This window comes from Mauremys mutica, chromosome 1 (genome assembly GCF_020497125.1).
Source record: "Mauremys mutica isolate MM-2020 ecotype Southern chromosome 1, ASM2049712v1, whole genome shotgun sequence".
NCBI classification, from domain to species: domain Eukaryota; kingdom Metazoa; phylum Chordata; order Testudines; family Geoemydidae; genus Mauremys; species Mauremys mutica.
Genome location: NC_059072.1, coordinates 86,624,637 through 86,650,453, shown reverse-complemented (window position 1 = coordinate 86,650,453; position 25,817 = coordinate 86,624,637). Strand labels below are relative to the sequence as shown.

The 25,817-nt window shown below is 40.7% G+C and overlaps 1 protein-coding gene across 4 annotated transcripts in view; it reads left to right on the top strand.

The window, feature by feature from the left end:
* The window catches only part of ANKS1B (ankyrin repeat and sterile alpha motif domain containing 1B), a 764,239-nt gene that overhangs the window by 268,687 nt on the left and 469,735 nt on the right, over positions 1 to 25,817 (top strand). For 3 of the 4 annotated variants that reach the window (XM_044981810.1, XM_044981801.1, XM_044981818.1), the window contains 2 exons: positions 2,655 to 2,820; positions 4,019 to 4,063. In XM_044981810.1, the coding sequence (XP_044837745.1) occupies positions 2,655 to 2,820; positions 4,019 to 4,063 (211 nt within the window). Of the gene's footprint in view, positions 1 to 2,654; positions 2,821 to 4,018; positions 4,064 to 22,603; positions 22,629 to 25,817 lie in introns of those variants that run through there. The other variant, XM_044981827.1, reaches the window with a different exon arrangement.

Genomic DNA, 25,817 nt, shown 5'->3' with positions numbered 1-25,817 from the left:
TATAGACCTCAATCATATCCCCATTTAGTCGTCTCTTTTCCAAGCTGAAAAGTTCCAGTCTTATTAATCTCTCCTCATACAGAAGCCGTTCCATACCCCTAATCATTTTTGTTGCCCTTTTCTGTGCCTTTTCCAATTCCAGTATACCTTTTTTTTGAGATGAGGCGACCACATCTGCACACAGTATTCAAGATGTGGGCGTACTATGGATTTATATCGAGTCAATATGATATTTTCTGTCTTCTTATCTATCCCTTTCCTAATGATTCCCAAGATTCAGTTCGCTTTTTTGAGTGGATGTTTTCAGAGAACTATCCACAATGACTCCAAGGTCTCTTTTGTGAACAGCTACTGTACACCAAATCATTTTATATGTAATGTTGGGATTATGTTTTCCAATGTTTTCTAAGATTCCTTTGTAACACTTCGCAGTCCCTTGTGCAAAATGCAGGATTTTGCAGGGTCCTATGTGAGCCATATCTAAGGCACCAATCCTGCAAAGACTTGTCTATGTGCTATATTTTTCTCACTGTGAATAATCCCATTGTCCTCAACTGGACATTTTACCATATTTAAAGCTAAGAACATGTGTAAATCTTTGCAGGCTTAGTAACAAAAGCACCATTTTATATGTTCTTCATCTGGGGAATGAGACCATTTTGAGTTTAAAAAAATCATACTTGACAATTCAGGAGGTCCAGATGCAAAACTTGCCCAATTCTTTATTTATACAGTGCCCTAAAGTGCATTAGGCACTATACAAAAATATAAACAAGGATACTATCCCACAGAGCCTACACTCTGAATAGACAAACATACCGACAGGATGGAAGGGTAAAAGATGTAACAGGTTTTTTTCCCCCCATTCATTGTTTCCTTTTCTAAATTTTATTTTGAACTCTATTTGCTTTTGTTTCTCAATGGAAATGATCAATTTTTAATTATTAATGCTAGCCTCTTTGTTCTCTTGCATATATTCTATATATTTATTTTCTCTGAAAAGCATTTCCTATATTTAGTTTATAGTTGTTTAATCTGCCATTTTCCATGATGCTGCTTTTCTTCCAGCTTCTTCCTTATACTTCTCTTTCAATAATCATCTCCTCTTCCATGAATCCCCTTCTCCTGTATAAACAAACAGTTCACTGAAATTTGGTTCTGCTAATGTTAATATGTGGAATCATGAAGAGGCTATGAAAGTACTCATGCTGCTCTTGCCATGACACTGGTGCCGGAGTCTCTGCCTCCCAGTAGGTTCAGAATTATAATTTGCTTTTGAACTTCCATATGTATCAGGCAGAACTGAGTAAAGTAAAAACTGCAGAAGGTTCTAGTAGTTTAAAGGGCCAATCGATGCACAAATCTTCCACAGCAGAAATGGTCTGGTTATCTACAGCCATCTGTTTGCCTTGAGCTGGATGAAATATTTTTTAGTCTATGGGGAAATTGATATGCCATGACCTCCTCTGGGTGGCACAGTCTTACATTGTTTGCTGGGAAGTACTTTGCTTATGTGTTGTGACTCTTATGAACACATGGTGTTTTCTGGCCTGTTGCATAGTTTCTTGTCATATCAGATTTATATGGTGTCTGATTTCTACATGCATCCATATGGGTGACACAGAATAGCCAAACACTGTGTTCCTGTGAGAGATTGTCTTTGAATACTTTATCATATTTTGCTGGATTGCAACCACGAAATTAGAGAAATTCCTGTACCAGACTGCTATTTTCACTCATGTTTGGAACCAGCCAAGCCCTATTTAATTTAGTGGTTTTGAATACTGAGACCAATCTCATGATTTGGCAGAGTGAACACGTCATATCTTCTATCTGTTTGCTTCTTTCCAGCATTAGGAAAGGTAGAGAGCTCATGCTCCTAGAATTCATCACTAATATTTAAATATTAATTTAAGGCACAGCCTAACTCCCCTTGAAGTCCAATAAGAGTCTTTTTATTGACTTCAGGGGGATTTACATTGAGCATCTAGCCTATAGATATCAAGGGATTCCTCTTATTTCTTAGGAAATCACAACCAGTAAGTATCCACTTCTAATTGTTTCTATTCACAAAAAAACACACATAAAAGAATAACCAAAGAGAGCCCTAGTGCCCATACGCTAGCCATTCAGGATATTCAAAGGAAACTAACCTCTTCTGGGTTCTGCCATCAAACAATAGATCAAGTTATCCATGTGTTATATGTATAGTATGAACAAACTGACAAAATCCCTGAAAACAAAGAAATTCCATTTATTAACTGTATATAATTCTGTTTCTTTCACAAAACACACTTTTAAAATCTGATCAGGATGTATACCTGAATCAGAACTTAACAAAAAAGGTACAGTAAAAGCAACTGCATTAGAGTGCTTGCCATATGTCAAATGAAGAATTAAAGAAATCCATACACAATAATCACAAATAATAAAAAAAGTAATATTCAACAGTGAAATTTATTTATTTATTTATGATAGACTATAAGTAACCCCTTCTAGTCACTAAATTTAGGGTTTCAATAGGAAGTCATTTATTTAAACTGTTGAATTTTAAGTTCTATTTTTGATGGAGTTATTGAACAATTTTCTTTTTTCCAGTTTTACTGCATCCAGAAAGGCTATTTTTATCATGTAGTTGCATTTCTACTTTTCAGGAGTCTTACCGAAAGAAAAGGAGCTATACACTGGAAGTAGTACCTTCTGCGTCTCTTGATGTTCATTCTTCAGAAAATGAAAACAACCTTTGTGATTTCATGGACATAGCAGTTACGAAGAAACCTTGTTCGTTAGAAATAGCAAGAGTACCTTCCTCAAGGACAGGTAAATCACCACTATTATCTTATCTTATGACTGGTACAGTCTGATGATATGTATAATATTTCACTGTTGACTTATAATATTTTTCACTACTATCCAAGAATCTCAGGGTGATTTATACCATTAATGAACTTCTGTGAGGGATGTAAATATTATCCACAATTTATAGAAGGAAAGCTGAGTCAAGAGTTAAATGACTTCCTAGATTCCCATGGAAGTCTGTGGAAAAGCCAGGAATAGAAGCCAAATTTCTAGAGCAAATTTCCCAGCCATGTTCAGTAACCTTCTCACCATCCTATTTTTACCAAGTACTTAACACTAATCTGCAATAGAAACAACAAAATAAATTTAAAATTTCGGTATATCTAACTACTTAACAATTAACAAAATAACCACCAGAGAATAAAATTAAAGTACCTTTGAATTAATATATATGAATACAAAATAAAAGCCCAAAGCTCCCATTTCATATAGAAGCAGTGAATAAAAACGGAAAGAGACATGAAATGGCAGTCTAAAATATTTTTAATTTGACAAATTACTATGTGGATTACACAGTTCTGAACAGCAGTGAGTTATGTTTACAAGATAATAATTATACTGAGTCATATGAATAATATTATAAACAAGGACTCTGTTTACATTTTCCAAAATTACATACTTCTCCCAGTTGCCCTTGTTTTGACTTTTTTCCTGTGTCACCACTTTGTACCCATTTATACCAGATTTGCAAGGTATAATCTTCTAACTACAAATAATTGGAATGAGAGTATGTTTTGACAAGTAAGAAACCACAACGGTATATGGAACTATTGGGAACAACACCATTGACTTTTTGATAATCATAATGTTGTTCATGAATCATGGTTTTGAAAATATGTATGAATGTCAAATTATTAAGGGCTAGATCATGAGTTAATTATCTACTCTGAGCAAAGGGCAGCTCCTTCTTTTCCCTGCTGTTCCACTGTGGATAAATAAGGCAAGAGTGATTGGAGCAAGTGGACTGGATCTTGGGGCTCCCACCTTCTAGCTGGGTGCCCTAACCACTGAACTGTAGTCCCTCTCTCTCTCACTCACTCTTGTATTTATCCACTGTGGAACAGTCATCAGGCCAGAGAGAGAGAGAACGACTGTCATTCAGTGGGGACACAGGGTCCAGTCCCCATGCTCCAATCACTCTTTTGTTGTTTGTCCACAGCGGTACAGCTTCAACAGGAGAGATGGAGGGTGCACCACACTCCAGGTGAGTTCTCTAACCACTAGGCTAAAATTGGACACCTCTTCCTTCACCATTTTGTGTGGAGTGAGGCAGGTGTCTAACTTATTCCTATAAGAAACAACTTCGGTGCCTAAACCTCCAGACTCTGGGCGGCTGGCTCCCAATTGTGGATTGCTAAACAGAAATAGGCACCTCACTGCAATCCAGATGTAGGTGCCTAACTCCAAGAGAGGGGTGGGATTTAGCACACATCTTTGTTGTCACCAACTCCCAGTGGCTTAGCACCTAGTGTGCTGGCTTTTGTGGATCTCATTTTTAGGTGCCTATTTCTCCCCCATTCATTGTATAGGGAGCCTAACTTGGCTTTGTGGCTTCCTGTGATTTTCTAGGTGCCTAAAACTTACACAGTGTGATGCTCAGCACTGCAAGATCTAAGTCCTTTCACAGATCCCACCTTCTATTCTGTTCCTGACTCTGCAACAGGCTTGCTGAATAACCTCTCTCTGACACACCTTTCCCACATCTGAAATTAAGATACTTACCTTTCTCACAGCAATGTTCTGAGGCATTCATTAATTTTTCCAAGGATAATTTTGCAACTTTGGATTGAGGGGAAGTTCTATACTAAACAAAGTTTTAAAAAAGAATTCTTTCAGGCAATTTTTTTTTGTTAGGTAGACTGCAAATTGGGAGTTGAATTGCCTTTCTCATAACGGATCAGAAAGGTTAATTTGACCCACCTACCTTGGCTTTTTTCCTGGGTAAGACCTGGATTGCCTGTACTAGACACTTTTATTAGGCATTTTAATTTACTTATTGTCTATCTTTAAAAAGATCCATGTATGTGACATACTTAACCTTGTGAAATCATAAAATCATAATAGTTAATAAGTCAGACATTAATATTCTCCTTCTGATCTTAAGGCTGTAGTCAAGCTTTGTGAACTTTTATCAACATCCATTGAAAATGTGTAAAAGTCTAATAAATCTCTAAGAGGCCTCAGGCACTGGATAATTGCGTTGCTAAAATAGTAACTACCAGGCACCTGCAGTGATGTAGAGTTTGCCCATTTTACATAAAAACCCATTAACTGGTGTCTAAAATACCAGTAAAAGATGTTAACTGCATTGTGTGAGAAAATGTAAATATGCTAAGTTCTGCTAGTGTGCTAAATGCTCTGTTAAACACTTTAAAAAGTCCACACTGTAAAATCTCAAGACTATTTAGCCCAATAGCAACATTTTATCCTGTGACAGTGGGCTTTGAGGATTTGTCAATTTATATTTCATAGCAATGGGACGCTGAGTTGGGCCATTTGATTTAAAGTAGGGGATTTAAAAAAAAAAAAGTCACACCCAAACTCTGTGTTCTGCAGTAATGAAGATTGGTCCTGGTCTAGTCTCAAAAGGATTATGGTTTATAATTTTAGTTAGGGTGTGATTTTTTTTTAAAACAAAATAGGTATATCAGGAAAAAACCTAGTGTAGGTGCAGTTAACTGATAAAAAGGTGACATATACTAGTATATTCCTATATATATATATATATATAGTGTGTGTGTGTGTGTGTGTGTGTATACACACACACACTAGTATACTCTATACTATATACATCTTCATACAAAATCTAGTTGCATCCACCCTAAGGTCAGTTGTACCATGTTAACTATATCAGAATAGTTAAAATGTTACAAGCTTTCTAGTATAAACAAGTCCTGGGTGTATGCAGCAGAGAGGTGCTATCTGAGCTGGATTGCTGAGCATTTGAAAGACTACTATTTATCATTATTAAAGCATTTTTGTATGCACATTAGTCTATCTCTTAGGACTCTCCCATACCGTACTGCAGGTGATTGGAGAAAACTGGTTTTGAAGGTAGAGATGGCTGCCCTGGGTCATGGGACGGCTTGTTGAGTGATGGAGACATGCATCTCTCTCTGAACACTACACCCGGGGCTGACTCTGAGAAAGGGATGTCAGATCAGCGACCTGCTGCTTAGATACATAAGAACTTTCGTTTTTTCTTTGTAAATATTGCTGAGAATGTCATATCTAGTTTATGAGAAGTGTACATCTAGGTATGTTAAAAACAGTTTATTTTGATTTAGTTCACTATTTCTGCTTTTAATAATTCTTGGCTTGGGTAAGATTACAGTTTGTGTAATTTTATGTAGTCCATTCTTGGAGAAAAGAGAACCTTATAACCTCTTAAGGAGAGGTGCTGAAGAGGGAAGAGTTTCTGGAAGTTACATCCTCCCTTTCAGTTTCAGTGGGAGACAAAGATGTCTGCTTGCAGTGCATTGTGCTGCTGGTAGGCTGCAGAAAGGAAACACAAGGAGAGAGGTTGAAGGATTAAGCAGGAAATGAAAGTTGGTGGTAGTATTGGTCACATACCTCAAAAATGTGTTTTGGGAAGAACTTATTGTTCATTGGTCCTGATAGACCCACAAGAATGTTGGAAATATATTTTAGAATTGTCTTTAGATGGCAATAACTTGCATGAAGAGCCATTAATGAAACAAGGTAATGAGGTAACTACAACCAAGTAGAAGCAGCAAAGAATCCTGTGGCACCTTATAGACTAACAGACGTTTTGCAGCATGAACTTTCGTGGGTGAATACCCACTTCTTCATATTCACCCACGAAAGCTCATGCTGCAAAACATCTGTTAGTCTATAAGGTGCCACAGGATTCTTTGCTGCTTCTACAGAACCAGACTAACACGGCTACCCCTCTGATACTTTACAACCAAGTACATTTTTTACTTATTTCTCATCTGTTCATAATCCACATTAGAGAGACTCCAACAAAAAAGCTTATGATCCATTGCTTTTAATGGATTATTAAAATATGTTAGGCCTGCTCACTACCATATCAATAGTTCTAGTTGACTCTAATATATGTAGATGATGTCTTCCTCACGCTGTTCAGTAAAAGTGAATCTGGGATGGGTTGAGAGCTAGCAGTGTATCTAGTCACCTGTCTGCTATTTGTTCCTGTGCTCATTGCACAATACTGTGCTCACGTATCTCTGTTGTGATCTAGGAGATAGCTGCTTAGAGACCTGGATAAAAAGATAACCTAGCAGCATTAACTTCATTATCCAAATTAAAATACCAAGCTCCTATATGGTTGCCAGAATCATTAAATAAACAGTGCCCTGACAAATAGTGCCATATATTGGTCAGACTGCCAACTGTCCTAGTATCCTCAGGATCAAATCCTCACAGTATCTGTCTTGAATATTTGAGCTTTGTAATCCTCTGAATGGAGACCCAGATAGGAAATGCACATTATTAAAATATTAAGGAACTGATATCTACACTAGGTGATGGAAAAAGTGAATCTGAAACAGGGGATGCAAAAAGCAATTCTCAGAATTCTCAGTGTTCATAAGGAAGGAATAGCACATTGCCAGAGATACAAATTACCCCCACCCCATATGGTCTGTTTTAGAGAACCTATGGTAAAGTGGACACTCTTAATCACCCATGCCTGGCCATTATGAAACAGTGATCATTCAAAAATGTCATGCACTAATCTGGTTAGTAGCTCACTCCTCTAAAATTCTCCAAAGAGATTAGCTACAAATACAGCACCAAAAAGCACTTTGATTTAGAAAGTTCAAGTGAAACAGTGATAGCAAGACATACAGAACTTGAGTAGATGAGCTGCTGTGTATTGCAACTCTCAACCATGGACACTGGTTGACATTCCCTCCAGGGGTCAGGAAAGTCCACCATAGACATAAAAGCCAAGTTTGGCTATGATAGGTGAAAAAATGATAATCCTTGATCAAGCAGAGTAACTTCCTAGTGTATCAACTGGTCCAAATCCACCTTGGAATGAAATTGCAAAAAAACTAATTTGACCTCCAGGTTTCTGAAGCAACTGATTTCTCCAGGAAACTTTTAGCCAATATGTGCCAGTACTCCACAGATGTTGCAGCACTGCTGAGAATTTCTTGGCTGCTACCAATATCAACTCTGAAAACCTGTCCACCTGGAAATTGTATAAAGCATTAGCACTGCTATTACCACACCACATCTTGATAAGAACAGTAGGTTTAACATGTCTAACTCAATTTACCACACCACAAGTTGTCACCAACCTTTTATCGGTCAACCAATTGCTTAATAATCGTGTGAACAATATCCTACTTCTCCATCCAGAATCATAGGCACTGATTTTTATTTTTCCCAGGGGGTGCTCCACCCCTGCTCTGCCCACGACCCTGCCCCCACTCAACTCCTTCCCCCAAGGCCCCACCATTGCTCTGCCTCTTTCCGCCCCCACTCCTCCCCCTACTTGCTGCTCTCCACCGTTCCTCAAGCCCCTCCCACAGCTGCCAAACAGCTTTTTGGCGGTGCTGTTGATCAACTATGGGTGGTGGGTGCTGAGCACCCACTAATTTTTTTTTCCTGGGTACTCTAGCCATGCAGCATCCATGGAGTCAGTGTCTATGTCCAGAATAGTTTGTCTGTTGCACAGTTAATCCCCTTACATGACCACTGCTATCAGAATTGGAAAGAACTCCTAAGAGCATGTCAGTAACCACTTCATCCTCCCAAAACAACAAGAAAAATGATATAGCTCAGAATACTATGCACTTTGGAAGCACATGCCAAAACCTAGGCTTGTGTGCTGGTTCAGACTGAGAGTTTCCCATTTGATCCAACTGCAGGGTCAAACAGTAGATCGTCCAATGTAAATAGTACCATTTCTCAGATTGCACAGTGCCTAGCCATAAGCAGCAGCTTTTGAAAGTGGAACCCAGGCAAGACTGAGGTGGAACGGGGGGGAAAGGAGTGTTCCAAAGAACTTGCCATTTCTTCAACATTCCTCCCTCACTCCATCCCCCCAAGGCACCTGCCTTCATATTGTTCAGTTGGTCTGCAGCCTTGGGGTCTGCAGAATAAGTGCTTCTGGATACCCCAATAGCCATGGCAGCAAAACACTCACTTTAATTTGTGACTGACCAGAAGGCCGCAGCCCATCCACTGAACTGCCATAATGCACTATTACATGAACTATTTTTCTGGGAGAAGGTAGAGCTACCATATCTCCCATAACACCTTGAGCTTCTATGCTTGTACTTGCATGTGGACTGAAAGTGATGGTCTTAGTTAAAGGCCTAGCAAATGAATTTGATGACTACAGGGTGGCTGAGGGACAAAACACACGATATCTATAGTAACACAAGGCATTACCCAGTCTGTCCATGTCTGTGGATACTGCAGATGCAAAGATATGGATGGGTCATCTGTGGCTCCAAGCCTAAATTCAGCATCACAGCACACCCAAAATCTTCTTTTCTCTTCTTTTTGTGTTTCCATGTGTATTCATTTCAAGCATAGTCTCTGTAGAAGACAGGGAGATAATATCCATGCATTATTCCCCACCACTACCATATTTTAATTCTGATTCTCTTAAGCAGATGGAATCCAAGATAGTTTATGAGACCCACATATGCTTTTATCTGATCTTGATTAGCCCTTTGAGCAGTTTCTGAGCTCTGTAGAGAGTATTTTGGTCTTAACAAAGAATCTCACCATTTACTTGTCCTCAGAAGTTAATTTATAAAGAGCTCTGCATTCAGAGCTCCAAAATATAAATCATCAGCAGAACACAGTGTAATAGATTCCATACTAAACTCCTCCTAACTGGGTGACAACGATGGCACACTTCATTTTTGATCATGCTCACTACCATAATGTAGAGTGCACATTTCCATATAAAAATATCCTAGATTAATGCACCAGAATTTGTTTCCAAGGAGAACTTTTAAAAATTCACACTAAATGTTAGTGACGTTTGGTGGAGGTTGAGGATTTTTCCCATGAAGTAGCATTGTTTCTAAGCACCTAATCTCCAATTATATAACAGGTTTTCTGACTGTTCTCAAAATGATGCCTCAAGAACCTTTACTGGTCAGATATTCCCTTGAGTATATAATTTTTCTCTTTTTAAGAATTTGCTGACATTTGCTGAAATCATTTTTCTTTTACTTCCTCTCATATTACCTTCTCTTATGTGTGGGAGGCAGAAGATTCTAGGGTTGCAATTTCTCTTCACTAATCATCTGAAATCATCCCCATTTATTTTGAATAATATTTTTTCAATGCAAACACAGATTTTGTAGTGTATCTTCCTGTTTTATTTACAATGGTTTGTCCCTGGAATGAGTAGTATTGACCTTTTCTGTGTACTTCTCAAGTTCTATAAAATCTCATATAAATGGTAGTGAGTAGTAGACAAGAACTGACTACAGATATACTTAATATTCTTCAAATACAGTGGAATCATAATGTAACTTTCACCTTGCTGTCTTCTCACATGCTGTTCGCTTAAATTAGTGGAGCATTTAGAGGAATACTGGCAAACGCTAATTTTCTTTGTCTTCTTGCATTTTATTAATTTTAAATGGTAAGTATTCTTATTCTGCTTTATTCCTACAATACAATTAAATGTCACTAACCATATTAACCAGCTTTTATTTGATCTAAATGAACATTCTTGCTATTGGGCTTGCAATTTCATCTGCCAGTTCCTTTAATATTCTTGGATGGAAATTATCCAGCCCCACCCCGATTTAGTGCCATTAAGATGTTTGAGTGTGACATCAGCCTCATATGTGGTAATTTCTACTTCCATGTCCTTGTTCCCATTAGCCACCCTGCCACTACCCCTAAACTCTTCATAATCCTTATTAAAAACTGAGGCAAAGAATTTGCTTAGGTGCTGGGCGATGCCTAGATTATTTTTAATCTCCACCCCATCTTCAGTACTTAGTGGTCCCATTTCTTGTTTTCTTGTTTTCTTCTTATTTATATGGCTGTAGAACCTTTTGCTGTTGGTTTTAATTTACTTTGCAAGGTCCCAATCTGTCTGGTTTTTGGAAGTTTTCACTTTATCCCTACACTTTCTGACCTCCAGGAGGTAGCTTTCCTTGTTGATCCTTCCCTTCTTCCATTCCTTGTAAGCTTTCTGCTAAGACAGTTGGCAAAATATTGAGATCTCACTTGGTAACACTTCCATTAAGTTACACAGGGAAAATGACAAAATTTCAGTTATTTGAGTAATGTCCCTGTGGGCACCCCACTTTAGGTGCATATATGCCCCTATGCCTTTGCTGAGAATTTTTGGTAGCAGTGCATGTGCCCTTCACATCCTCATGCCCCATACTGAGGCTATATAGGGCTGCACAGGTGAACCGCCTTCGGTTCCTTCTCAACTACCTTCGGTTAGAGACTGAATTTAACGTGCCTCTTTATTATCTGTTCTGTTCATTCCCTCTGAAGCACCTGGCATTGGCCACTGTTGGAAGACAGGATACTGGGCTAGTTGGACCTTTGGTCTGACCCAGTATGGTCGTTCTTATATTATGTTCTTATATTCTCTTTGCTGTGTGCCTGTTCCTATTTTAGCTTTGATAGTTAGTTCTTAGTAGTAGTAGGTTTAATACCTTAGAGTTGTTGAAACGTTTCTTCCCCCTTTCTTTTCTTTTTTCTTTTCTTAATATACATATATTTGGTTTTTCTTTTTCTCTTATTGAGGGGCTTGAACAAGTTTTCTTCTGCTGCGGATGCTGGGATCCCTGGGGTTTAAAGGTGCCTCTGATGTTGAGATGCAATCCCCATTAACGATGGGCATTCCCAGTGCATTCATTGTTTGGGGGACTCTCGTAGTCCCAGCAAGTGCAAGATCTGCACTTCTTTAAAGGATATACACTCTTAATGATGGAGCAACCCTTCTCTTAAGTGTATAGGCTCTTACTGATGGAGCAGGCCTTAAGACTGGCTTCTGATCCAGGTGCAGAGAACTCCCTTGACAAGGACCCTGAACCTCTGTCAATGCATGATCACTGAGAGCTTCTAAGGGGAAGATGGCATTGAAACCCCAGTCCCAAATACTCTCCATGAGTGAGGTGCTGATAACCATACCAGCAGTACTGAGAGCTTCCCACTCAGAATCTAGGGAGGGGGGTAAGAGGAGGAACAGAATGTTCCTCATCAAAAAAGATCGAGTCACAGGAGACCTCAGGTCCCAAGAGGAGTGCTAGTGAGGCTCTGAGCACTTTGGGTACCATCAGGGCCGGCTCTAGGCACCAGCAAAACAAGCAGGTGCTTGGGGCAGCACATTTGCAGGGGGTGGCATTTGGCCATCCTTTTTGTTTTTTTTTTAAACTCACTTCCTCCCCTCTCACAACCCTGCAGAAACGGAGCCATGGAGCAGCTGGGGATGCAGCATGGGAGCTGAGAACCCATGGAACCCTGGGAGCCGTAGTTCCTTGCCTAGCTCCCTGCCTATAGAGCCAGCCCTGGAGCAGGGAAAGAACTACATTTCCCAGCAATCCCTTGGCAGCTATCAACAGGAAAGGGAGGGGAACAAGTGTGCCCAAGGAGTAGAAGGCTTTGGCCCAGATATCCCCTTCAGAATACTTCCCTAGACTGGATTAGGGATAGGGTGTGACCTCACCTTGCAGCCCCCAAAGACGGAATTGGGGGGACTAAATGGACAGCGCACCTCTCTATCTGAAGCCTAGCAAAGGAGGTACATGGAACCCACTAGAATTTAAAATGAAAAGTAAGGGAGGGGAGGCTCTGGACCTGGGCAGCTTTAGATACAGTACCAGGCACTTAGGAGGATTTCCACTTCTGAGCCATGAAAGAAGAAATTGACACTTCCTTTCCAGATATAACTAATATTAAGAAAAGGAATCTAGCACCTGCCTTCCAGATTTGAACACCCTCAAAATTCAGGAGTGCTTAAGCTCACTTCGGGCAGCAGTTACTACCTTTCTCCCAGATCAAATATACTGATCCGCTGTAACTTGCTGTAGAAAAAGTAGGATAAAATTGAGCAAGAAATGCTTCCCAATGGTTTTTAGGACTGGAATTGCTATTTTCAACAGCCATTGCTTTTTTTTTTCCTTTTCCTGGGCATTCCATGTGCCATTAGAAGGTTTGTCAATATTCACTCATCCGACCCCAACAAGGCTATATGAATTTTTTCCACATTAGTTCTTCTACACCACTTTTGGATCTCAACCTGATCCTCAATATTCACTCATCCGACCCCAACAAGGCTATATGAATTTTTTCCACATTAGTTCTTCTACACCACTTTTGGATCTCAACCTGGTTCTTAACTGTCTCATGAAACAGCCCTTTCAGCCACTAGCTACATACTCACTGCCACATGTGTCTATGAATACCTTTTAGTAGTCATCATTTCGGCTTGCAGGGTTGGGGTGATGGGGCCTCTAATGGCAGGCCCTGCATTTATTGTGTTCTCCAAGGAGAAAGTATCACTATGACCCATCCAAAGTTTTTACCTAAACTTACTTCTGAGTTTCACATTAACCAAACTATCCACTTTCTGTTTTTATTTTCCCTAAGCCACATCAGTTTACACAGGAGTATGCCTTTCATATGCTAGATGTTAAGATGGCCTCTTACTTGGACAGAACTAGGGCATTCAGGAAGACTCCCTAGACTCTTAGTCTAATGCAGATAGCTCTAGGGGAGCCTCTGCCTCCACATAGACCTTCTAAATCGATCGCTGGATGCACTATTGCCTCTCCTGAGTGTGATTGCACACTCTGCTAGATCACAGTTTGTCTGTGGCCCCACTCAAAGATGTTCCAGTTGCTGAAATCTGCAGGGATGTAACATGATCCCTGGTGCACAGATTCTCTGACTACTGTACAAGGGAGTCACTTGAGGTGGAGCACTCACAGGAGAAAACCTTTCTCGAAGAACTCCAATTACTGCAAAAGATGAGTAACATCTCCTATACGTCAGCGTTCCTATGGTAACTGCACCCCTGATCCTTTCATGGGCTCCTTGAGGGTAACTCACTTACGTCTCAGGACTTGAGCTGTCACCTTTCTTGGTGGGGAGTCCTGTGACACACTCCCTCTAGATCTGAGCCTTAAACTGCAGAATCCTGCAATTTACTGTGATTATCTCAGCAGGTCTGACTTTAATTCAGCACCTGCAGTCATGCTCTCTGAGGGTATATCTACACTGTGATCAAAGACCCTTGGGCATGGCTGCGGCTGTTGACTTGGGTTTGCAAGGCTTGTGCTGTGGGGCTATAAAGCTGCAGTGTAGACACACAGGCTCAGGCTGGAGCCCAGGCTTTGAGATCCCAGAAGGGGAAAGGGTCTCAGACCCTAGGCTCCAGCTCAAGCCTGAATGTCCACACTGCAATATTTAGCCCTGCAGCCCTAGAGCAATGAGATCGAGTTAGCTAGCCCACACTCTGAGACCCAGTGCCATGTAGACATACCCACAGGGCTAATTATAAGGTTAGCCAGTGATCACTGCCAGCTTTCATAAATTAAAGTATTTATTCACAACCCAAACATTGCGGAGAAAACATGTTTTAAAAACAATAAACAAATTGTACGCAGGTCTTATCTCATCAGGCATTCACCCATCTTCCATATGGAGACCCTGATTGGGTTAAGAACTTCCAAGTAATTTCTGAGGGCCCTCTCTCTCTTTTCCATAGTTTCATTCAGTCATTGGACTGAGAGAGAGAGAGACCACCCTCCCTGTGTCAGAATGATTGCTTTATACCGTGTACAGTTCTTTGAATGTCAGGCCTCTTGAACTAGGTCAAATCAATACGTGTTGTTCTCCCCAAGGAGTGAAACTTCCAGAGGCTTGTTACTAGCATACCGATTTGCATTAATTCCTGTCCCTCCATCCCACTCCCCAAGATTTTGGTTCCTATCAGTAGAATAGTTTAGCTCATCCATTTAGCCTGGAATACAATCACTAGTCAGCACATAAAGATACATATTAACATCAGATACAATAGTCTTTGAATACTCCCATGTGCTCCCAGCATCATATCTGTCACACTGTGACAAATATAAACACCTATTTCACTATGTAGCTCAGTCTACATATGTATACTCATAACAAATGGATGAGAAAAATCAAATTATAAATTTGTCCAGGCAGTATGCTGCTCTTTCTCCTGAGTAGACCAAGGAATAGAAGACCCCTCCCATCTGCTGTTCTCTCTTAACCTGCATTTTAAACACCAGAAATATCCTGTAACTTGGACAAAAATTTATCATGTGAAATGTGACTGAAGACCTGAAATCCTCAAATTATTCCATAACTAGAGAGTGGTGAGGCGCTGCGAATGCAAAACATTACTTGAAATTTTTAGTTCTTTGCTGGATTTGAAAAAAAGGCAAAACCGTTCTTTTCTCTGTTTCACTTAGCTATTTCTTGCCTCTAGTTTAAAGCAGCATTTACCAGTTAAACTGTTTTGCACTAAGCAAAAATGAAACTTACATGTCACAAATGGGGTAGCAGTCAGTGGAAGCTTTTGATTAATACTGCTTCTTGCTGTGTCACATTTTCATGGGCTGAATCTTACCCATGTGATCAGTGATGCTCAAACCCCTGACAGAAAGCATTTGAAGAAGGAGAGAGTTTATGTAGGCTTCTTGGAAGAAAAGCATAAAAATAATGTATAAAATTCATGTTCATAAATTGAAATAATAAAGTCATAAAACTGTCTGTAATTATGATTTTGTTTTCATCACATTTATGTTTCTCAGGTTTCCTGAGAAAGAAGGGATAGTATGCAATAAGAAATAGTGGTGGAGATGGGTGCAATTACAATCTTATTTAAATATGGAAACAGACCCATTTTTTAAAGCACTTCAGCTGCATGCACAGATTATGTAAATGTGTGTGTCAGTGGCCATGTGTGCACTGTGGTGCCTGTCCCTGCCAGCAGGTAGGGGACCTTGGGGGACAATTACTGCACTGGTGGGGTGCAAAATAAACTTTATTAAGAAAATGCAAAAACAGGGAAAATTCAATAGTGAGGGGTATGGGGTTTGTTAAGGTAGACAATTGGGGAGGGGTTTCTTTTGGTGAACAGTATAGGGGGTTTCAATAGTGGGGTATAATACAGTGGGGTACAATACGGTTGGTAAACAATTAACACTGAAGTATAAAAGTAACAGGTAGCTAACAATTTCTATGTAAAAAGGTGTGTCACAGCAGCATATAACCAACTAACAGTTATGGAAAAATGTTAAATAACAAACAATTTTAGGTAAAATGTGTCACAGTGGTGTAAATGTAGAATGTGAGGTGTATCAGAGAGGAAAAAGTAACCAATGGGGTTTTGTGCTAGACTTCAGCAATACAATTGAGGTTTGGCAGTAGGAGCACAGAGACACAGACACACAGAGAACAAGCAGGCTAGGAAGACACAGAGAACAAACAGGCTGTAAGTTTAAGCAGCAAGGACTTCTGGGAAGTTCAGAGGGTGATGCAGACGTGGGGGAAAAAGCAGCAAGGGGTTTGGGAAGTTCAGAGGGTGATGCAGACGTGGGGGAAAAAGCAGCAAAAACCTTATCTATCTTCTAACTTAATCAAACTTATATAAAATGACAAGCAGCTTATACAAAGTAACAAAACAGATACAGAATACAACCAGGCAATGGCTTTTTAAATCTATCTTAACCAACGACTAGGCAAAACAACAAATATCACAATTCTAAGCAAACTATAACAAGCAGCTATATGGAGCAACAAAACAACAAACTATAGCAAGGCAGGTGAGACTTACAAGCTTTACAATCTTAACAAACTATGACTTATCAAACTAAGAAAGAAAAAACAAAACCTATGGTGCACCTTATGCTATGGGGAAGTTACAGAGGGCAGAGTGGTATGTGCCCAGAATACAGCTCCCAAGGCAGCCCCCAAGGAAGCTAAGGGATGGTGGCTGCAGCAGTGGATACAGCTGAAAGCAGTGAGCCCGAGGCAAAGTCCACGGGAGCAGAGCTTAGCAGCGGCACAAACTTATTTTTTAGAGTTTAAGAGAGGTTTTAAGACACAGACCAAGGTTTAGCTTGAGTCTGTGTGCTGGGGAGACAGAGCCAGCAGCTAAAATAATAAAATAAAAGTATAGAAAGTTTCACAGAGGGATTCTTACCAGCCCCCAAGGCAGCAGCAGAGGCAGAAGCAGGCACAGCATCAGAGGATGCAGAGAGGACTCAATTCATTCACAATAATCAGGAGATCTCCAGGCAAAATTCGTTGTTCGTGGGAGGGGAGTTTAAAAACGGGGGTACACTCAAAAATAAAACGAGAGCGGAGAAAGGAACCCCCAGAACCCCTGGCTGATCAGACCTGGCAGCAATGCAGGAATCTTTCTGCAGTTTGATCAGAAAATGTCTGGTTATAAAGACAGACTCAGGCAGCTTCCCGCCAGTAACTCTGATTGGTTCCCCTTCTTACAGGCAGGGAAAAAACTGCAGGTAACCACAGAGGCAAGTCTGGGCAGAGTCCTGTGCAATAGGTGACTCAAAAGCACATGAGGTCTATGACTCATGCCCAGGATCTTAAAAAACACAATAGGTCTTGCAGCTCTGGACATTGCCTACCCTACACCAAGCCCAGGTTTAACAAGGTGATAACAGGACTAACCCTTTGAACAGGGCAGTGGTCCCACTTAGCACAAGTGGCCATCCCTTGGAGAAGGGCAATGGCTCTTGGTAAACAACTTAAGGAGCCCTCCCTTTGAGAAGGGCAGAGGCCCTGGTAAACAACTTAACAGCCAGGGCGGGGCGGCCACAGGAGGAGAACAAAAACAAAATGGAGTAAGGGGACAGCTGTAAGAAACAAAATGGAGCTGTAACAGACAGTGCCAAATTCAGCAAAACATCTAATCACATTCTTAGGTCCCACTGAAATGTGCCTAAGTGCTTTGGTAAAAAATATTTAAATAGAATAGGGCCAAGAACCAATTCCTTTGGGACCCCACCAAGAACACCTGCCCAGAGACTCTCCACTTACAATTACATTTTGAAATCTATCATTTAGCCAGTTGTAATCCATTTTGTGTGCACCATTCTGAGTTTGTAACATTCTAGTTTATTAATGCAGTACCAAGTCAAATGTCATGCAATACCAAGTCAAATGCCTTACAGAAGTGTATTACATCACTATTTATTTTTATCAAGTTAGCTTGACAAGATCTGTTTGCCATAAAACTTGTGCTAATTTCCATTAATTATGCTACCCTCCTTTAGTTCTTTATTAATAAAGTTGCATATCAACCATTCCATTATTTTGCCTGGGATAAATGTCAGGCTTCCAGCCCTATAATTACTCAGGTCATCCCTCTTTCCCTTTTTAACTGTGCCAATATTAGTTTTTTTCCAGTCCTCTGGAATTTCCCCAAGTGTTTCCAGACTTACTAAAATCAGTATTAATGGTCCAGAGAGCTTTTGGCCAGCTCTTTTAAAACTCTTTGATACAAATTAACCAGACCTGTTGATTTTAAATGTGTAATTTTAGTTGCTATTGTTTAATATCCTTATGAGTTACTGTTGGAATCAAAAGTTTCATTTTCATGATGTGACTGTATCATCTGTGTGATAGGGTGCTATCAGCCACACCCTGATCACTGAGAATGCGGCAGCCTGGAGAAGGCTGCAGGCCAAGCTGAGGGCAATTATACACTTTCTCTTGGGGAATTGTGAGCACTTGCATGTCAATCACTGGGTTAACAAGGTAATTGGGGAGACTATCAGGAGAGGAAACAGGAATCAAAGCAGGCTGAGGATGGAGTTGAGAAGGAATCTCAGAGGGTGAACATGGGCTGGGGCGTGAGGGCTGCAGAGAAGCTTGTTCTTGCTATAAGTCTGTGTTGCATATTATGGGGATATAAGGGAAATAAATGCACGCCTTGGTGAAGGATAAACAGCCTGGCATGTGTTTATGACTGTGGAACTACCTGAACTAGTCAGGCAATGAGGTTCATCAGGTAGCAATGGAGGTATCCTGTGACAATCTGTTTTTTCCCACTGCCATCTAGTAAATGGACCAGTATCATTGTTAGAATTCTTTTTGTTCCTAATATACTTTAAAACTGGCTTCTTATTGTCCTTGAGTCTGCTGGCTATCGAGTTCACCTTGTGTCCTTTTGCTTCTCTTATATATCTTCTACAGTTACTAGCTTCTAATTTCTATTCATTATAATCAGCTCCCCCTTTTCCCATTTGTTATATATTTTTATTTTTTTAAATGCTGCTTTCACATCCTCACTAAGCCAGGCTGATTTTTTTGTTTTGTTTTCGTTTGTTTTTTAAACTAGTGTACCTTCTTTCACAATAGTTGGATTGTGGCTTTTGGGTATCTAGTAAATTGTTTTTAAAGTGTTCCCAATTATCATTCACATTTTTATGTTTAAATATTTTCTTCTACCTGATTTGGCTCATAATCATTTTCAGCTTTGTAACTGCCCATTTAAAGTACCGTGTGTGTGTGTGTGTGTATATTACTAGTTGGGACTTCACTTTGTTTCTTCATAACAAATATATCTAGTCAGGATCACTTGCACCTAAGGAACCACTGATTTTTAGTTATTGTGATTAATTCCTCTTTATCTGTCAAACTGAGGTGTAATAAAAAAAAATTCCCTCGTACTGGATGCAACACTTAGGCCTGGTCTACACTACGCGTTTAAACTGGTTTTAGGAGCATTAAATCGATTTAACGCCACACCCATCCACACTAAGAGGCCCTTTATATCGGTATAAAGGGCTCTTTAAACCGGTTTCTGTACTCCTCCCTAACGAGAGGAGTAGCGCTAATATCGGTATTACCATATCGGATTAGGGTTAGTGTGGCCGCAGATCGACGGTATTGGCCTCCGGGCGGTATCCCACAGTGCACCACTGACCGCTCTGGACAGCAATCTGAACTCGGATGCAGTGGCCAGGTAGACAGGAAAAGCCCCGCGAACTTTTGAATATTTCCTGTTTGCCCAGCGTGGAGCTCCGATCAGCACGTGTGGCGATGCAGTTAAAAATCAAAATAAAGAAAGAGCTCCCACATGGACCATGCGGACGTGATCGCTGTAAGGGCAGGCAAATCTGTTCTATCAGCGCTCCGTTACAGAAGACGAATTAAAAAACATTTTTAAAAAATCTCCAGACAGACGCCATAGCAGGGACTCAGCGCACTGCTGCGTGACAGGCGTAATGGAAAGCCAAGGAATCAAATGGACGCTCATGGACTGGAGGACTCAAGCTATCCCACAGTTCCTGCAGTCTCTCTGAAAAGCATTTGCATTCTTGGCTGAGCTCCAAATGCTTCTAGGGGAAACACAGTGTCCGCGGTGGGTCAGGGCATAGCTCGGCAATTTACGCACCCCCCCACCCACCCCCAGAAGTGAAAGGGAAAACAATCCTCTCTTGACTCTTTTACATGTCACCCTATCTTTACTGAATGCTGCAGATAGACGCGATGCTGCAGCACTGAACACCAACATCCTTGCTCCCCCCCCGCCATGGGTGGCTGATGGTGCAAAACGACTGGTACCCGTCCTCATCATCAGCCTATTGGCACATGGGGCAGTGCAAAAGGGCTGGTAACCATGCTGACTAGCATCCGTCAGGTCGATCAAGGGCGCCTAGCCCTAATTTTTCCTGGTAGATGGTACAGTATGGCTGATAACCATCGTCATCATAGCAACAGGGGGCTGAGCTCCGTCAGCCCACACCCTTCATGTGTAAAAAAAAGATTCAATTGCCCCTGGACTAGCAGAGGGATGCTGGGCTCCTCTCCTCCACACTCCTTAGTGTCCTGTCTGGACTACCTGCCTTCCACTCATTTCTCACTAACAAGACAGTGTGTCTTATTCCTGCATTCTTTATTACTTCATCACACAAGTGGGGGGACAATGCTACGGTAGCCCAGGAAGGCTGGGGGAAGAACGGAATCAACAGGTGGGGTTGTTGCAGGAGCATCTCCTGTGAATAGCATACAGCTCATAATTTCTGCAGGATCTGACACAGAGCAGCTGTGCTCTCTGATACAGTGGTTCTCTAGTACACTTGCCCATATTCTAGGCAGGACTGATTCTATTTTTAGATACCAAAAAGGAGGGATTGACTCAGGGAGTCATTCCCAATTTTGGCTTTTGCGCCCCTGGCTAAGAGCAGCCAGGGGCACTTATGACAGCAGCAAATGGTGCAAAACGACTGGTAGCCATGATCATCTTTTTACCAATTTATGGATTGGTAGATGGTGCAGTATGGCTGGTAACCATCTCTGCTGTCATGCAAAAGCAAAAGCATGCTGCTGTGTAGCGCTGCTGAATCGCCTCTGTCAGCGGCATCTAGTACACATACGGTGACAGTCACAAAAGGCAAAACAGGCTCCATGATTGCCATGCTATGGCATCTGCCAGGGCAATCCAGGGAAAAAAGGCGCGAAATGCTTGTCTGCCGTTGCTTTCCCAGAGGAAGGAGTGACTGACGACATTTACCCAGAACCACCCGCGACAATGACAATGATTTTTGCCCCATCATGCACTGGGATCTCAACCCGGAAATTCCAAGGGGCGGGGGAGGCTGTGGGAACTATGGGATAGCTACGGAATAGCTACCCACAGTGCAACGCTCCAGAAGTCGATGCTAGCCTCGGACCGTGGACACACACCACCGATTTAATGTGTTTAGTGTGGCCGCGCGCACTCGATTTTATACAATCTGTTTTACAAAACCGGTTTATGCAAATTCGGAATAGTCCCGTAGTGTAGACGTACCTACAGTTAACCATTTTCTAATTCAATATCTTCTTCTTTTTCCTTTTTGCCACTTTTCCTGGTGAGGGTCATGGCAGCAGCATGGAGAGTAGGGACCAGACCTCGTTTTTCTCTGAAGCAGGTTCTGGCTTCTCCTGGGGATTCCCCAGCATTCCCAGGCCAGCTGGGAGATATAATTCCTCCAACGTGTCCTGGGACAGCCTCTGGGCCTCTGCCCAGTGGGACATGCCTGATAGAGTTCCAACAGAAGCCTCCCAGGGGGCATCCTTATCAGGTGCCCTGGGGCCAGTTTCCTTGCAGAGGGCCAGTCTGTTGTGGTCTGTCCCTCCTGCTGTCATTCTGGCATCACACCTGACCCTCACCCTTCACTTCGCGGATGGTGAGCCCGCGAGATGGGTCCATGTCAACTTTTCTGGCTGGGCATGGCTGGGTTACATGGGTGGCCCAATCCCAGACACTCACCTGACACTACCCCCAGAGGTAGGTCCCAGTATCCGTAGTCCAGGTGAGGTTCACGTGGACATTTTGAGGCTTTTATGAGGGTCTTGAGGTTGATTGGTTTTAGTATGGAACCTCTCCCCAAACCTGTTTGCCTAGGGTGACCCTACGAGGAGTACAAGGCTCCAAATGACATAGCCCTGGGGTTCTTCGGAACATGCAAGCCCCTCCATCACAACAAGGTAATGATCCTCGGAGGGATGTTAACTATAATCTTTAGAAATTCCAAGGACATTTTTAGTACTAGTAGCATGAGATCTCCAGTGTGTGTCACTCAGATTGTAGTCCCCCATAATAACAACTTCTCCGCCCCCCCATACACATTATAGAAGGGTGTTTATAGAGCCCATCATCCTATTCTCTAGTGTGATTTGGTAGTCTGTAGCAGTCATCAAATATCCCATCTTGTGCTTCATATGTTAGAAAATAGATCCATAAGCATTCAAGGTCACCTGCTTCTGAGTTGTCAGGAACATGGAAACAGGTAATCCCATTTTTTATATAGACTGTCACTTCCCTTCCCCTTTTGCTCACTCATTTGCTAACTAAATAGGTTATAACCAGTGATTTTAATGTTCCAATCATAAGAATCTTCCCATTAAGTTTCAGTAATACCAACTATGTTGAATGAAATTTGCTCATAAATGAGCAATTTAAATGTATCTTGTTTACTACTCAGGCTCTGAGCATTGGTATACAGGCAATTTAAAGAATTTTTTCTCTTCACCTCCCTTGGTACCTTAATTAATTTTGTGCTTGAAATCTTCGTTTTGTGCTACATAAGTGCTCATTTGTTACTCTTTCTCACCTTCCACTGAATGCATTGAATGAGGCAGGATCCTGTGGAAAAAATAGTATGTGATCATATAATTAAAGCCCGTGTCATAATGCATTTGCGCACAAGGACCAAATTAAGGTTGCAGAGGCTGTTTTAATTCTGGCATTTCCTAACGTTTAAGTGCTTGACTCTGCAACCTTAACATTCTTTTAATGTAGTTTTGTGTGTGTAAATAAGATGTGTTATGTTCTAATGACTCTGCTTAACATGCTCCTCCAGGTATGTGCTATGCTGCACAAAAAGAGTTACCGGTATTCCAAAAAGTACTGTAGCATTTTCCCAAAGGTAATAAACATAGAAATGAAGTAAGAACCTTTAATGGCACTCGTGCAACCAATTATCAAAACACATAGGTGTGCATCTATCCCAATGTGTGCCCATAAACATAGTTTTATATGGGTAGAATGATCATTCCATTTCCATAGTAGTGACAGTCTTTCTTTTACCAACAAAAATGTCAATCTGACATATTGTTAAACATTCCATTATGATTAATTATTTATTATTATCCATTAAACAACAATCAAAGGAAACATAGCTTTCAGGGTAGATTCAAATAGTTTTAGGCACTAAGTAGTGAAAGTATAATTTTTTCCCTCATCAATATGCATAAATTCTGACCAGAACTGGGCTTCATTCACCCAAGTGTGATTACTATGCAGAATGATTTTGTTGTAGACTTGATTGTACTCTGTTCAACAAAACCACTTTTTCAAATCAAGGAAGTGATTCAGAGACATGTAATTGTTTTTGAGGTTCTCTATATTTGAGTTTTACATAAATGCTTTTCATCAGATTTACTTTTTTGTTAAATAGCTATTAGTTAAGTTCTTTTGCTAGTTCATTTTAATTAGGGATGAAATGCACAGAGGTGCTATATAAACCAGTTTAGTGTATTCAATAACTGCATTTTTAAAAAGCCTCTCAACCATTATTCTGTCTGTAATTTAAACAGATATAAAACTGATGGTTAATTGTAAATTAGAGCAGGTATATGGAGGATAATGTTGTCTTAAAATCTTATCTGATTACCATGATTAGTAACAGTAGTAAAACTCTGTCTATTTTGTCTCTAATTTATTTTAATTTAACAAGGTTCCAGTTTGTTCTGTTGAGGCCAAAATTGTGTAAGGGGGAGGAGAGTTGCATAGGTGGTCCACTCCATGAAGAGCCCCAGGAGGCATTTGACCTGAATTATCTATGCTTCCTGGGTACCCCAGCTGTGCAGGGAAGGAGTAATTTGCTGCAGCCCTTTTCAGAGTGTAGGTTACTCCTCATGCCTGTGTACATCCCGCCAGCGCCACTGGCTGGTGCTTAGGTGTGGCAGAATTATGGCCCTGTACACTCCCCACCACTTCTGCTCCCATCACTTCTGCCTGGAGGGAGAATCTGTCGTGTGGTTACTGTGTTCCTTTCACCCCCCAGAGCTAGGATACAGTTGCTTTGATATGACTGCATAAGTGTGGTGAGTAGTAACTATATTTCTGCTACTTCCCTGCGCAGTTGCGTTAGAGCTACTCACAGTCTAACACTTAAAAAGTTAGGGCCCAGTTCTGAACTTCTTACCCAGAAAGATCCCTTATTGTAAGTGTTCTCTGAGTAATGGCAGCACAATTGGGCCCGTGTTGTTTTAGCATAATTCACTAATGTAGCTATCAATAATGTTAACTTCCATTTCCTGCTGAGCTGAGTCAGTTCTGAACTAGTAACCTAAGGGTGAAATGCTTCATATCTCCCTGCCAATCTTTTCATTATCCAGATGCCTACAATTAAAAATTTTAATTTAGGATTTGTCTGAATTGTTAAGGAGATTGGCCTCAAAGGGCCAAAAGATTTGGCAGTTCAAATTGAAAGAATTTTTATTGTGTTATATCAGGAACTGACTTCTTATATTAGCATAAAAGACATGTTAGTAGAACTCTAAAGTAAACTTTTCTGTAATTTTAGTAGACTTAGAAGCCAAAAATCTTGGCACAGTTTGCTTTATGGTGTTAAATTCAAAATATTAAAATGTTTACTAATTACAGCAATGAACCACTTCTGTACATAATGAACAGATTTATTTGTTTTGTATAGTGTTGGTGACTTGGTTTAAAAACACATTGGTTCCCAATGAAGGAAATCAGTATTATATCTTGTAAAAAACAAAACAAAACAAAAAAACCCTCTTGTTATATTTTAAGTTCAATAATAACAAATCTTGTTTACTTCCATTTTCTCTGTTTCTCTCTCCCTTGCTGCATCTGCTATTCCTGATGGCAATATGCAGCTTGCTACCAGAAAACTCTTTCTTCCATTTCTTTCCCTACATTTCATGTTTATTTTTATCACTTTTATTTTATGCAATGAAGTCATGAACCAGATTTTTGCATCTATTGCACACCCAAAACTCCCACTGACTTCAGTAGTAGGCTTAGGTGTGCAAAAAATACAGGCTGAAGCCACCTCATGTGGAGATTTTGATTGCACAAGGAATACCATGCAGAAGGGATAGCACTGGGGATGCTACTGCATTATTATAGATGCAGAATATTTTTACTAGGTGGAATCATTAGCAACTTCAGACAGAATAACAAGTTAATCAGCATCTCCTTTCTCCCCAAAATGTGTCTCTAAATAGTGCTAATGTGGGAGAACCTCTCTGAAAGCACATCAGAGAAAATGTGTTTTTCAGGATCTTCAAAAAGATCATTCCCTTTGCTCTGCACCAGTCTGTACTACCATTTACATCAGGGTGGGCAAATTTTTTGGCCGAGAGCCATATCTGGGTATGGAAATTCTATGGTGGGCCATGAATGCTCATTGGGGTGCAGGAGGAGGTGAGGGCTCTGGCTG